Source organism: Myotis nattereri, assembly GCF_964212035.1.
Source record: "Myotis nattereri genome assembly, chromosome: 15".
NCBI lineage: Eukaryota > Metazoa > Chordata > Mammalia > Chiroptera > Vespertilionidae > Myotis > Myotis nattereri.
This window is the reverse complement of record NC_138090.1, coordinates 54,017,217-54,032,175: the sequence shown is the minus strand read 5'-3', so window position 1 is coordinate 54,032,175 and position 14,959 is coordinate 54,017,217. Positions and strand designations below refer to the sequence as shown.

At 43.9% G+C, this 14,959-nt stretch overlaps 1 protein-coding gene across 5 annotated transcripts in view; it reads left to right on the top strand.

Moving 5' to 3' along the window:
* The window catches only part of LOC308530466 (zinc finger protein 519-like), a 58,456-nt gene that overhangs the window by 18,108 nt on the left and 25,389 nt on the right, over nucleotides 1-14,959 (top strand). For 2 of the 5 annotated variants that reach the window (XM_081107135.1, XM_081107136.1), the window contains exon 5: nucleotides 13,428-13,498. The exons of 1 other annotated variant lie outside the window; for it this stretch is intronic. In XM_081107135.1, coding sequence (XP_080963261.1) covers nucleotides 13,428-13,493 — 66 coding nt within the window. In that variant the 3' untranslated portion in view covers nucleotides 13,494-13,498. Of the gene's footprint in view, nucleotides 1-965; nucleotides 1,425-13,427; nucleotides 13,499-14,959 lie in introns of those variants that run through there. 2 more of the 5 variants (XR_013996856.1, XR_013996857.1) reach the window with 2 other exon arrangements.

The following is a 14,959-nucleotide window of genomic DNA, read 5'->3' as shown; positions in this document are numbered from 1 at the left end:
ATATTATTCTTTGATTAGTTGAATGGATGACCAGAGGACCGGACACTTAGCATATTAGGCTTTTATTATATAGGATTATTATCACTTTTAAATATATTTTTATTGAATTCAGAGAGGAAAGGGGAGAGATGGAAACGTCAATAATGACAGGGAATCATTGATTGGCTACCTCCTACATGCCCCCTACTGAGGATGGAGCCCGCAACTTGAGCATGTGCCATTGACTAGAATCAAACCCAGGTCCCTTCAGTCAGCTTGCCAAAGGTCTATTTACTGAGCCAAACCAGCTAGTGCCTTTATTATATTTTTTATTCAAAATATATTTTTTTGGATTCAAAGAGGCAGGGAGATGAAGAGAGATAGGCAAATATCCTTGATGAGAGAGAATCATTGACTGGCTGCCTCCTGCATCCCTCACTGGGGACTGATTCCGAACTTGAGGCTTGTGCCCTGATGGGGAATGGAACCGACGTTCTGGCTCAAACTTTGAGGCTCAACTATCAAATCTTGCTGGCTCGGCAATTTGGCAATCTTTTTTTGGTTGTTCTTATGTAGTTTATTGATTTTTTTACAGAGAGGAATGGAGAGGGATAGAAAGTTACAAACATTGATGAGAGGTTAACATTCGTCTGCTTCCTCCTGCACACCCCCTACTGAGGGTGTGCCTGAAACCAAGGTACATGCCCTTCACTGGAATCCAGCCTGGGACCCTTCAGTCCGCAGGCCAACACTCTATCCACTGAGCCAAACAGGTTAGGGCTAGTCTTTTAAACAAGGATTCATTCTTCCTCTGACAATTATTGATTTATATTTAAATTTGTCTATATTTTTAATAAATTAGGAGAGCTTTTGTTACACAACTATCTTAGTTTAATGAGTATCACAAAATGGTTTTTATGGAACAAGTGTACATGTTTAATGAAATAACTGTCAGTAAAGGTTTTTCCATCTCCCATTACTACCAGAGTACACATAATGGAGACAGAAGTTATCAGTGGAATGAAAATTGGGAAGAATTTAAGCAAGAGTCATATTGTAGTCATCGGAGAAGCGAGCTTGCAAAGGAGCATTATAAAAGTGGAAGAGTCTGTGACCCAAGGTGCAATCACAAAATATGTGAGGTTATTCCTATTGTGGAGAAGACACACAAAGGAATTCAATGTGTCTCGTCTTTTCAGCATTCTCCAAATTACACTGAACAAGAGAATGTTCATCCTGGGGAGAAAGCTTACAAATGGAATCCTCGTGGTATAATATCCAGTCAAATATTCAAGACAAATAAAGTGAAAAAAATTCATAGTGGAAAAAAATCTAACAAATGTAAAGATTCTGGTAAAACATCTAATTGGCCTTCAGTTTGTATGCTAAATCAGAAAATTCAAACTGGACTGACGCCTTACAAATGTAAAGTATGTGGCAAAGCCTTTAAATGTCATTCATCTCTTGTCGTACATAAGGGAAGAATTCATACTATTGCAACATGTTATAAACTCAGGGAAAATGGAAAAGGCTTTAGTCAGTCCTCAGGACATACTCCACATCATAGAATTCACATGGGTGAAAAGTTTTATAAATGTTCAGAATGTGACAAAGCCTTTAGCTGGCCCTCAACTCTTAGTATTCACCAGAGAATTCACACTAGAGAGAAACTTTATAAATACAGAGAATGTGGCACATCCTCTATCAACTATGCAAATCTTACTTATCATCAAAGTGTTCATATTGAAGATAGGCCTTATAAATGTAGAGACTGTGGTAAAGGATTCCTTCACGCTTCAAACCTGCGTCAACATCGGAAAGTTCACAATGGAGAGAAACACTACAAATGTAGAAAATGTGGGAAAGTCTTTAGAGAGTTCTCACACCTTACTACGCACCAGAGAGTTCATACTGGAGAGAAGTCCCATAAATGTGGAGAATGTGGCAAAGCCTTTAGATGGTTCACAAAACTTAGGAGGCATCAGCGAGGTCATACAGGAGAGAAACCTTATAAATGTAGAGAATGTGGCAAAGCCTTTAGCCTTTCCTCCTCTCGTAATACACATCAGAGAGTTCATACAGGAGAGAAACCTTATAAATGTAGAGAATGTGGCAAAGCCTTTAGCGATTCCTCCTCTTTTTATAGACATAAGAGAATTCATACAGGAGAGAAACCTTATAAATGTAGAGAATGTGGCAAAGCCTTTAGTCAGTCCTCCTCTCTTTGTAGACATGAGACAGTTCATACAGGAGAGAGACCTTATAAATGTAAAGAATGTGGCAAAGCCTTTAGTCGGTCCTGCTCACTTTATATACATGAGACAGTTCATACAGGAGAGAAACCTTATAAATGTAGAGAATGTGGCAAAGCCTTTAGTCAGTCCTCCTCTCTTTGTAGACATGAGGCAGTTCATACAGGAAAGAAACCTTATAAATGTAGAGAATGTGGCAAAGCCTTTACCACTTCCTCATACCTTACTTCACATCAGAGAGTTCATACTGGAGAAAAGCTCAATAAATGTGGAGAATGTGGCAAAGCTTTTGGTCGGTCCTCACATCTTACTAGGCATCAGCGAGGTCATACTGCAGAGAAACCTTATAAATGTAGAGAATGTGGCAAAGCCTTTAGTCAGTCCTCGCATCTTACTAGGCATCAGCGAGGTCATACTGCGGAGAAGCCTTATAAATGTAGAGAATGTGGCAAAGCCTTCACCAGTTCCTCATACCTTACTTCACATCAGAGCGTTCACACAGGAGAGAAGCCATATAAATGTAGAGAATGTGGCAAAGCCTTTACCAGTTCCTCATACCTTATAACACATCAGAGCATTCACACAGGAGAGAAGCCATATAAATGTAGAGAATGTGGCAAAGCCTTTACCAGGTCCTCATCCCTTACTTATCATCAGAGAGTTCATACTGGAGAGAAGCCTTATAAATGTACAGAATGTGGTAAATCCTTTGTCAGCTCCTCAGCGCTTGCTAAGCATCAGAGAATACATACTGGAGTGAAGCCGTATAAATGTAGAGTATGTGGCAAAGCTTTTAGTGATTTCTCCTCTCTTAATAGACATCAGAGAGTTCATACAGGAGAGAAACCTTATAAATGTAGAGAATGTGGCAAAGCCTTCACCAGTTCCTCATCACTTACTTCACATCAGAGCTTTCACAGGGGAGAGAAGCCATATAAATGTAGAGAATGTGGCAAGTCCTTTGGCTGCTCCTTACACCTTACTAGACATGAGAGAATTCATTCTGGAGGGACGCCATATAAATGTAAAGAATGTGGCAAAGCCTTTACCACATCCTCATCCCTTATTTATCATCAGACAGTTCACACAGGAGAGAAGCCTTATAAATGTAAAGAATGTGGCAAAGCCTTTACCAGGTCCTCATCTCTTACTTGTCATCAGAGAGTTCATACTGGAGAGAAGCCTTATAAATGTACAGAATGTGGCAAATCCTTTGTCAGCTCCTCAGCACTTACTAAGCATCAGAGAATACATACTGGAGTGAAGTCTTACAGATGTGTGTAGTGTCATAAGCCCTTGAGGAGCAGTGAGAATTTACTCAGTATCACAGAATTCATGCTGGAAAGAAGCCTTATGAATGTGAAAAATGTAAAAAAGCTTTTAAAAGCCATTCAGATATGACTTTATCTTAGAGACTTCCTAACAGACATTGTATAAATGCAGAGAATGGACTGTAGCCTTTACTCACAGCTCAAAATTTACTGAACATTAGAGATTTTATAGTAGAGCAGCAGTTCTCAACCTGTGGGTTGTGACCCCTTTGGAGGTCGAACAACCCTTTCACAGGGGTTGCCTAAGACCATCGGAAAACACAGATATAATTACACATTGTTTTTGTGATTAATCACTATGCTTTAATTATGCTCAATTTGTAACAATGAAAATATATCCTGCATATCAGATATTTACATTACGATTCCTAACAGCAAAATTACAGTTATGAAGTAGCAACAAAAATAGTGCTTGGGGTTACCACAACATGAGGATCTGTATTAAAGGGTCATGGCACTAGGAAAGTTGAGAACCACTGTAGTAGAGGTAAGCGTTAAACTGTAGAAAATGTGAGAAAGCCTTTAACCTGTGTTCAGACTTAACATTTTACAAAGCATTTTAAAGAGAAACAGCAAAAATATAAAGTTATCATCCAAAGATTTAACCATGCTTTATCATTGAGAATGGTAAGGTCTTACAAATTCTGAGGGATATATCAAAGTGTATATCCTCATTTATATGTCATAGAACCTGTGATAATTATTACTGGATCGAAGCCCAGCAGATATAAAGAATGTGACAAAGCTTACTCAGTATGCAAACCTTACCCGACATCAGAATTCATACTGGAGAGAACCAATACAAATGGAAACATTGTCCTAAAGGCTTTAATTGGCATCCGTAGCTTATTTCTCACATTAGAATTTATTCTAGAGGGAAACCTTAAAAGTGAAGAATGTGGGAAATCCAGTAGTTGGACCTACAGCCCCAGTCTCATCAGGCTTTGTAATTGGGCAGAAATTCTACGTTTTTCATATAGGAGGAAGGACTTTTAAAACGTACAGTTTTCAAATCTCCAAGGAATTTATGCCTTAAATTGGCTTTAAAGATGTAAAAACTTAATCCAAGTATTTAATTGATTATGAGTTTAAAGTGTCACGGAATTCACACTAGATCAGTAGCCAAAATGCCTTTCAGGTATAGCCCTAAATCAGTACGCACAGTGTACTCCAAACTTTAAATGTTGTTAGGTAATGTTTGTATACTTGAATATATTAAAATAATTCATGTTTATGTGTACAATTACTTAGAGTGTAATTTCATTTATATTGAAATCATTTGAAGTCTTTTGAGAAGGAAATAATAATGTGATTCTATTCCCATATCACTTGCTACTGCTGCTTTATTCCTGGTGTATGTGTGAAATCATGGGGTTGATAGTTTCTGCCTTAAAGATCTGTGCTGTTGTCTACTCTAATAAAAACATGCAGCCCTACCCGGTTTCGCTCAGTGGATAGAGCGTCACCCTGCGGACTCAAAGGTCCCGGGTTTGATTCCGGTCAAGGGCCTGTGCCTTGGTTGCAGGCACATCCCCAGTAGGATGTGTGCAGGAGGCTGTTGATTGACGTTTTTCTCTCATCAATGTTTCTAACTCTGTATCCCTCTCCCTTTCTCTCTGTAAAAAAATCAATAAAATATATATATGAAAAAAGAAAAACATGCAAATTGACCACACCTTCGCTATGCCTTAAGCCATGCCCACCAGCCAATCAGAGCAACTATATGCAAATTAACCCAACCAAGATGGCGGCTGGCAGCCACGGAGCTGGAGCAAGCAGGTGGCTTGGTTGCTGCAGTGATGGAGGAAGCCAAGCTTCCCGCCTGCCGTGGCCTGCTCTGTGCTCCACTCAAAGCAACAGTTTCAATTATAGAAGGTAAATAAACCCCAGATACCTGCTTTCAGCTGGCTGTGGCTACAGAGCTGGAGTGAGCAGGAGGCTTGGTTTGCCCTGGTGATGGAGGAAGCCAAGCTTCCCTCCCACCTGCCCTGGCCAACTCTGAGCTCCTCTCCAGGATACAAAGTTTCAATTATACATGGAAAATAAATCCCAGAATAAAAAAGAAAAAAAGAAGAGGGTGGGAGCTTTCATTGCCAGGGGAGCCTGTCCAGCCTTAAAATGGACCTCAGCCCCTCACCCAGACTGGCCAGGCCCCCCAGTGGGGACCCTCCACCATAATGGGGTGTGGCAAGCCTGAAAACAGCCATCAGCCCCTCACCCAGGCTGGCCAAACCTCCATGGAGTGAGGGTTCCCACTTCGGGGGGGCTTGACCAGCCTGCAAACAGCCATGAGCCCCTTACCCAGGCTGGCCAGGCACCCTAGTAGGGACCCCCACCCTGATCCAGGACATCCTTCAGGGCAAACCAGCAGGCTCTCACCCATGCACCAGGTGACTGGGAATGACTTGTCACTATGACACACACTGACCACCAGGGGGCAGACGCTCAATGCAGGAGCTGCCCCCTGGTGGTCAGGGTGCTCCCACAGGGGGAGCTCTGCTCAGCCACAAGCCATGCTGATGGCTGTCAGTTCAGCGGTGGTGGTGGGAGCCTCTGCCGCCTCAGCTGTGCTAAGGATGTCCGACTGCATCTTAGGCCTGCTCCCCGCTGGCAAGTAGACATCTCCCGAGGGATTCCGGGATGCCAGAGGTATGTCTGATTGCCAGCTTAAGCTCAATTCTCCGGGAGTGGGCCTAAGCCAGCAGGTGGTCATCTCCCAAGGGTGTCCCACACTGCAAGAGGGCACAGGCTGGGCTGAGGGACCTCCCACCTCCCCTCTCCCCCCTGCCAAGTGAATAAATTTTTGTGCACCAGGCCTCTAGCGAAATAATAAGAGGTGTGTAGTGCAAAAACAGTATTTAAGGCAATTTAATTCAGGTGTTGGACACATTTGTTTTAGTAATGCATTTTATCACAATTTTCTTTAAAAGGTTTATTTTTAAGCAATGCTGTTGTCCTAACTGATCACTTGTCTTAGTCATCCAAGTCTCATATCCCAGGTCAAGTCCCTCTGAAAGATTCTAGAACTCAGCCATGTTGAGTCTTGGTCTCTGTGGGGATTGAGGAAGGGAGCAGGAAAGGCTGCCTGCTGGTGTGAGTATGAAATTGCCCATCTACCCAGGGAGAGTTGTGGTTTCACTTTCTAGTTCTTCATCCTCACACAGACCATTGCAACTTTTTATTTAATGAAAGTGCTTACATGAATTTCAATTTTAGTCATGTTCCTGGGTTCAAGCCCCTCCCCACCTCCAGCCCCTACTGAGATCCCAGTTCCTGCAGAGTTGCTTCAGCCTCACTACCAACATCAGCCTGCATGGCTGGGGAATGGAGGGGCAAATTAGCTCTTGACATAATGCTTTTCAACTGTTAGATTCCAACACACCTGGATATTTTTCTTACTGCTTTTTTTTTTAAAATATATTTTATTGATTTTTTACAGAGAGGAAGGGAGAGAGAGAGTTAGAAACATCGATGAGAGAGAAACATCGATCAGCTGCCTCCTGCACATCTCCTACTGGGGATATGCCCGCAACCCAGGTACATGCCCTTGACCGGAATCGAACCTGGGACCTTTCAGTCCGCAGGCCGACGCTCTATCCACTGAGCCAAACCGGTTTCGGCTTCTTACTGCTTTTTAAAAAATATATATTTTTGATTTTTTACAGAGAGGAAGGGAGAGGGATAGAGAGTTAGAAACATCAACCAGGTGCCTCCCGCACACCCCCTACTGGGGATGTGCCCTCAACCAAGGTACATGCCCTTGAACAGAATCAAACCTGGGACCCTTCAGTCTGCAGGCAGACACTCTATCCACTGAGCCAAAATAGCTAGGGCTTTCTTACTGCTTTTATAATATACTAGAGGCACGGTACACAAAAATTTGTGCACTCACAGAGGCGGGTCCCTCAGCCCGGCCTGTGCCGTCTCGCAGTCAGGGACCCCTCGGTGGATGACCACCTACTGGCTTAGGCCTGCTCCCCGGGGGATTGGGCCTAAGATGGCAGTCAGACATCCCTCTGGCAGTCTGGCAGCACTCAGGGGATGTCCACTTGCCAGCGGGGAGCGGGCCTAAACCGCAGTCGGACATCGTTAGTGCTGCTGAGGAGGCAGGAGAGGCTCCCACCACCACTGCTGTACTGGCAGCCATCAGCCTGACTTGTGGCTGAGCAGAGCTCCTCCCATGTTAGAGCTCCCTGACCACCAGAGGGCAGCTCCTGCATTGAGCGTCTGTCCCCTGGTGGTCAGTGTGTGTCATAGTGACAAGTCATTCCCAGTCTTTCTGCTGTTACAGTCAGTTTGCATATTACCCTTTTACTATATAGGATAGAGGCCTGGTGCACGGGTGGGGGCTAGGTGGTGTGCCCTGAAGGGTGTCTCAGATCAGGGTGGGGGTCCCGCTTGGGTGCCTGGCCAGCCTGGATGAGGGGATGATAGCTGTTTTGCAGGGTGGTAACACCCCATCAGGGTGGGGGTCCCCATGGGGTTGCCTGGCCAGCTGGGTTAGGGGCTGAGGGCTGTTTTCAGGCTGACCACACCCCCTTTAGGGAGGGGTCCCCACTGGGGTTCCTGGCCAGCCTGGATGAGGGGCTAATGGCTGTTTACAGCTGGTCACACCCCCTTTAGTGTGGGGGTCCCCACTGAGGTGCCTGGACAGTCTGGGTGAGGGGCTGAGGGCCGTTTTCACGCTGGCGGGTGACTGAAGCTCCCAACCTCTCCTTTTTTTCTTTTTGTTTTATTCTGGGATTTATTTACCTTCTATGGCTGTCACTGGAGCTGAGAGTCGGCTTTAGCTCTGAGGCCCAGCTTCAGCGCTGAGACCTCGGCTGCTGAAAGCAAGTATCTGGGGTTTGTTTAGCTTCTATAATTGAAACACTGTTGCAGTCCTGCTGGCTGAGGCCCCGCTGACTGAAAGCAAGTATCTGGGGTTTGTTTAGCTTCTATAATTGCATCATTGTTTCTTAGAGTGCAGCTCAGAGCCTGGCAGCGGCAGGCGGAGAACCTTGGCTTCCTCCATCACTGGCGCAAGCAAGCCTCCTGTTCGCTTCAGCTGCCTGGCTGCCTGCCTCCCTCTTGGTTGGCAGTTAATTTGCATATCACCCTGATTAGCCAATGGGAATCATGTCGGAGATACGGTTAATTACCATGTTTGTCTATTATTAGATAGGACTAGAGGACTGATGTACCAATTCATGCAGGAGTAGGCCTTCCTTTCCCTGGCCACCAGTACCATCTTCCCTCTGGCACCCGGGACCTGGGCTTTCTGCCCTCTGCTGGCAGAAAGCCAGACTCTGGCTTTCCTCACAGCCCTAGCTTTGTGAGGAAGCATGTCTGGTCTAATTAGCATATTACCCTTTTATTATTATAGATTTGAAGTTAAATGTGTGAGTCACTGACTTCCAAACGTCACCATTGGGAATGGAGAGGAATGTGGACAAGCAGACATCATTGCCAGAGTGTTTCATTCCATTGTCAGTTTTAAGGAGGAAATCCACAGGAATGTCTGAAATTTGGAGATCACTTTTAACATCATTGCTGGAGGTTGCCTTTGCCCCTGTGGATTGTATCCTCTCTTACAGAAAAGGCTCCTGTTTGATGCAGGTGAGGTTTCATTAGGGTTTATGTTGGGGCATTCCCCTCCGTTCCATTGGTGTATGGATCTGTGTTAATCCAGGATCACACCCACTTGGTTACTCTTGCTTTGTAAAATGTTTTTCAGTGTAAAAAAGTGAATATCCCACTTTCTTACATTTGAAGTATTTAGCCTCTCCCGGATCTCTTTTGCCAAAATTACAGCCAAAATTGTCTGGGAATTTCCGTAGGTAATCTATTTATTGTGTAGCTACTTGGACATATTAAGGAATGTCTTTCTGTTTATTTGTATCTGCTTTCTTTAGCATTGCTGTGTCATTTTCAGTGTACAAGTCTTTCACCATCTTTGTAGGATGGATTGTCTTTATGTGTTTATCTGTTTATTATATGTGGTGTGTTTTCTGGCTTCAGGTGGCAATACTATGTGGTGATATTTTATTGGCCTAAAGCAATTAACTACTTATATAGGTTAAACATAATCCTCTGGTCTGGCTTAGTCTAGATAATAGGTTTCTAAACAGGTCATATCTTTATTTTTTTTAAAATATTTTATTGATTTTTTACAGAGAGGAAGGGAGAGGGGTAGAGAGTTAGAAACATCGATGAGAGAGAAACATCGATCAGCTGCCTCCTGCACACCCCCTACTGGGGATGTGCCAGCAACTACATGCCCTTGGCCTGAATCTGGGACCCTGCTTTTCCTCTGACATCTGGTGATTTATTTCTCTACATCTGATGTTCTTGCCCTTGCAGGTTGTTTTTCTTTCCTTATTTTATTACTTTATTCATCACAGTCAATGTCAGCAGTTTTCATATTTCTCTCTTTTTTGTGTTTTTCTTCTTTTTTTCTTGTCTTTTTAAACTGTATTTTTAATTGCTTTCAGAATGGAAAGGAGAGGGAGAGAGAGATAGAAACATCAATTAGGTTAGAGAATCATGGGTCAGCTGCCTCCTGCATGCACTGAGTATGAAGTTTGAAGCCTAGAGTGTGCCCTGACGAGGAACCTAAGCCTGCCCTCCTAGTTCATAGATCAGTCCTCTACCTCTCAGCCACACTGGCTGGGTTATACTCCCCTCCATTGTGCCAGAGCCTTGTTTGCATGCATTTTATTACCCTCCCCAGCTGTGGTTGTAAATTTGTATGGTTGTAAATCCTCCCCTGAGGAGATATTTTTCTACCTATTTTCCATTGACTTTTCAAGAATGGAAGTCAGGGAGACAGGGGCAGAAAAAGGAGAGGGAGTCGGGGGAGAGGGGGAGAGGGGGAGAGGGAAAGGGAGAGAGAAGGAAAGGGGAGAGGGGAGGGAGGCGAAGTGGGAGAGGAAGCATTCAGGAAGCATTCCTACCTTTAATCAGAGACTTTCAACTACTCAAAATGTCCCTTTTGTGACAGATCAAACTTGGAAGGCTGCCATGTCTAACATCCAGATTGGGATGGAGTCAGAGGCTGGAAATGTCCCTCTTGTTAGAGGCTGAGGTATCAGTGAAGAAGGCAAATGCAGGTTTTAGTTTCATGTGGCTGCAGCATCAGCTATACATCAGGGATAAGAAGCTGCACATCTGACTGCTCAGAATAGCTCAGAAAGTTCTGAAAAAAGGGCAAATAGAAGAGGCTTGCTCATTAGATTAGTACGAGAGACTTGGTAGGTAAATGCAGTGTTAGCTTACAGAGCATGAGCGGTACAGCTGGATTGGCACTAGGAAAAACTAATGTTTATTCGTGATCATTTCCACATATTTATTTATTGAGGTATTTTTGGCAGTAATGTCACAGCAGTGGTGCCCTGAGCATCCTTGTGCCTCAGTCACCTGATGCCCATTGTCTCAGTCCACCTGATGGCAGAGGTGCTTCCCCTCACTGTAGAGTTAATAATAGTCTCCCTTTCTCTGCCGAAACCGGTTTGGCTCAGTGGATAGAGCGTCGGCCTGTGGACTGAAGGGTCCCAGGTTCGATTCCTGTCAAGGGCACCTACCTTGGTTGCGGGCACATCCCCAGTGGGAGATGTGCAGGAGGCAGCTGATCAATGTTTCTCTCTCATCGATGTTTCTAACTCTCTATCTCTCTCCCTTCCTCTCTGTAAAAAATCAATAAAATATATATTTTAAAAAAACCTAAAGAGTTAAAAAAAAAAAAAATAGTCTCCCTTTCTCAGGAACAAGGGTGTAGCAGCGAATTTTTTTTTTCTAGCAGCGATTTAATGAAAGTTGTTCAAAGACCATCACTTCACATCTGGAAATGTCCCTCTTGTTAGTTTGGGTTTGCCTTAGAAAATGAAGGGCTTACTTTTATTTCCTACAGATCATTGGCATTTCATGGGAGCTTTAAACAATCAGGCCTTGATTCTTTACATTTTCCTTATATTCTATACTCACATGAGAGAAATACCCTACACCAGCGGTTCTCAACCTGTGGGTCGTGACCCCTTTGGGGGTCGAACGACCCTTTCACAGGGGTCGCATAAGACCATTGGAAAACACATATATAATTACGTATTGTTTTTGTGATTAATCGCTATGCTTTCATTATGTTCAATTTGTAACAATGAAAATACATCCTGCATATCAGATATTTACATTACCATTCATAACAGTGCAAAATTACAGTGATGAAGTAGCAACAAAAATAATTTTATGGTTGGAGGTCACCACTCCATGAAGAACTGTATTAAAGGATCACGGCATTAGGAAGGTTGAGAACCACTGCCCTACACTATCATGTTTTGTATTTTCTAGGAAGTTTCCAAGAATGACATTATTAATGTATTTTCAGTTTCATTAAATTTCTACAACATAGCTCTCCACTAATGATACTTAAAATTTTTTAAAGAGCCCTAACCTGTTTGGCTCAGTGGATAGAACGTCGGCCTGCGGACTGAAGGGTCCCAGGTTCGATTCCAGTCAAGGGCATGTACATTGGTTGTGGGCACGTCCCCAGTAGGGAGTGTGCAGGAGGCAGCTGATCGATGTTTCTCTCTCATCGATGTTTCTAACTCTCTATCACTCTCCCTTCCTCTCTGTAAAAAGTCATAATATATTAAAAAAAATTTTTTTTTGAAGGAAAAGTACTAAAAATAAGAAAAATTAGTTCCCTAGGCTAGTGTGATGTTTCTCTGTCTCTTTCACATATTTCTCTCTCTCTCTCCTCTCTGTTTCCTCCCCCCTCTCCCTCTCTCCTTCTTCTTTTCCTGCCTCTACCTCCCTTCCTTCCACTCTCGAAAAGTCAATGCAAAATATCTTCTCATGGGAAGATTTACAACCACACAAAGGAAAACAATAGTCTATTCATACACAAATAGATTCATGAGATTTGTGCAGTCACTAAACCATCTTGATTTCATAGTTTAAAATGTGTGTCTCTGTACCTAAACTGGTAGCGTTATTTTAGCTATGTTTAGTTTGTGTTTTTTTCCATGTACCAATATATTTTTATGGATTTCAGGGAGGAAATGAGAGGTAGAGATAGATAGGAACATTAGTGAAGAGAGATAATCATTGTCCGGCTGCCTCCTGTACACCCCACACTGGGGATTTTGACTGCAACCTGGTCGTGTGTCTAGACCCGGAATGGAGTGAGTGACCAATCATTGTACCGGTCAGCACGCAACATAGCCACACCTGCTGGTCCAGATTCCTGAATGGTAAAGTAGCAGGCTTTTGAACATGCTTTCTATAGGAGGACACTGATAACCATCTGTGGAACAAATTCTACTTTTGGTCCACACTATTTTCTGGATCTCTATTCCTGGTTCGGCTGTCGAATTTCCCACTTGCAAATGTTCTCTGTTTCTTTCTCAGACCCGCTGTGTCTTTCAGGCCTGATACCTATCTTCAGTATCACATTCTGTGTGGTGCTCGAACAATTTCTCATTGTGTCTCAAGCGGCCACAACAGGGCACTCACTGTGTACCGCCACTCTGTTTGCACTCTGTGTCATGCACAACCGAAGCTTGTTATTCAAGAGGCTTCAAAACAAGCAGCTCATTGAACATGTACTTCCCTCATCTCTGTCTATCCAGCGAAGAAACTAGGAATTGGGAGTGTTTTTATAATATTGCCATCGTTTGCCAGAGGGTTGGAGCAGTTTTCATTGGCAAATATAAGCAACTCTTTGTCCCTCTTTGATGTGAGTTTTCCTTACTTTACCTATCTAGAGCTTTCCTTGAACCCTTCACTACCTCTTGGAGTACTCAAAACTGTCATTTGGCCTATAGTTGCTGGTAACTTCAAAGTGCACTCACCACCTGATTGTCAAAACTGAAAATTTGTTTTCTTTCAGCTATGTCTTCTGAAGATGACTATGCCTTTAGGCCAAAGACCAGAATACATTTATTTTGTGAAATGATACTGGTAAGATATAAAAGGTGTCGCTTTGATAATGTACACTTAATGAAAGTCTCAGTATTTGAGGAAGAGTGTGATGAGAACAGAGGTTATATTAGTATAAACAGAGCTAATCTGGAACAGCTATCATAAAAAATTGTTGTTACTTGAAGAGGTGAAGTGTGTTATGTGTTTGGGAAACCTTCCACTTTAAAGTCAGTTACACTGGCAGATCAGGGTGTTTCTGCACGTGAAGGTTGAAAACAGCTTTTAATGTTATGCATTCTTGGAATGGAAATCCGAATAAAGTAGGAATTCACATATTGTGTAGTGTAAATAATCATTTGAATTTTGTAAACTGTAGGGTGGGATTAAACTTTCATGCAATAATTTCTAAAATGTAGAGATTTACAATATAGCTCTAAAATTTAAATATGTTGATTTGGGCAATCATTATTATTATTATTATTACTAGAGGCCCAGTGCACAAAAATTTGTGCACTCGGGGGGGAGGGGGATCCCTCAGCCCCACCTGTACCATCTCGCAGTCTGGAACCCCTCAGGGGATGACCACCTACTGGCTTAGGCCCACTCCCTGGGGGATTGGGCCTAAGATGGCAATCATTCATCCCTCTGGCAGCCCAGCAGCCCTCGGGCGATGTCCACTCGCCAGCGGGGAGCAAGCCTAAACTGCAGTTGGACATCCTTAGCACTGCAGAAGAGGCAGGAGAGGCTCCCACCACCACCGCTGTACTGGCAGCCATCAGCCTGGCTTGTGGCTGAGCAGAGCTCCTCCCATTGAGAGCGCCCTAACCACCAGAGGGCAGCTCCTGCATTGAGCGTCTGCCCCCTGATGGTCAGTGTGTGTCACAGTGACCAGTCATTCCCAGTCTTTCTGCTGTTAGAGTCAGTTTGCATATTACCCTTTTACTATATAGGATAGAGGCCTGGTGCACGGGTGGGGGCCGGCTGGTTTGCCCTGAAGGGTGTCCCAGATCAGGGTGGGGGTCCCGCTTAGGTACCTGGCCAGCCTGGATGAGGGGCTAATGGCTGTGTGCAGCTGGTCACACCCCCTTCAGGGTGGGGGCCCCCACTGGGGTGCCTGGCCAGTCTGGGTGAGGGGCTGAGGGCCATTTTCAGGCTGGCGGGTGACTGAAGCTCCCAACCTCTCCCCTTTTTCTCTCTTTTTTTTTTATTCTGGGATTTATTTACCTTTAATGGCTGTCCCTGGAACTGAGAGCCGGCTTTAGCTCTGAGGCTCGGCTCCAGCTCTGAGACCTCGGCTGCTGAAAGCAGGTATCTGGGTTTGTTTGGCTTCTGTAATCTAAACACTGTTGCAGCTCCAGCTCTGAGGCCTGGCTAGCTGAAAGCAGGTTTCTGGGGTTTGTTTAGCTTCTATAATTGCAACATTGTTTCTTAGAGTGCAGCTTATAGCCCAGCAGTGGCAATTGGGGAACCTTGGCTTCCTCCATCACGGGCGCAAGCAAG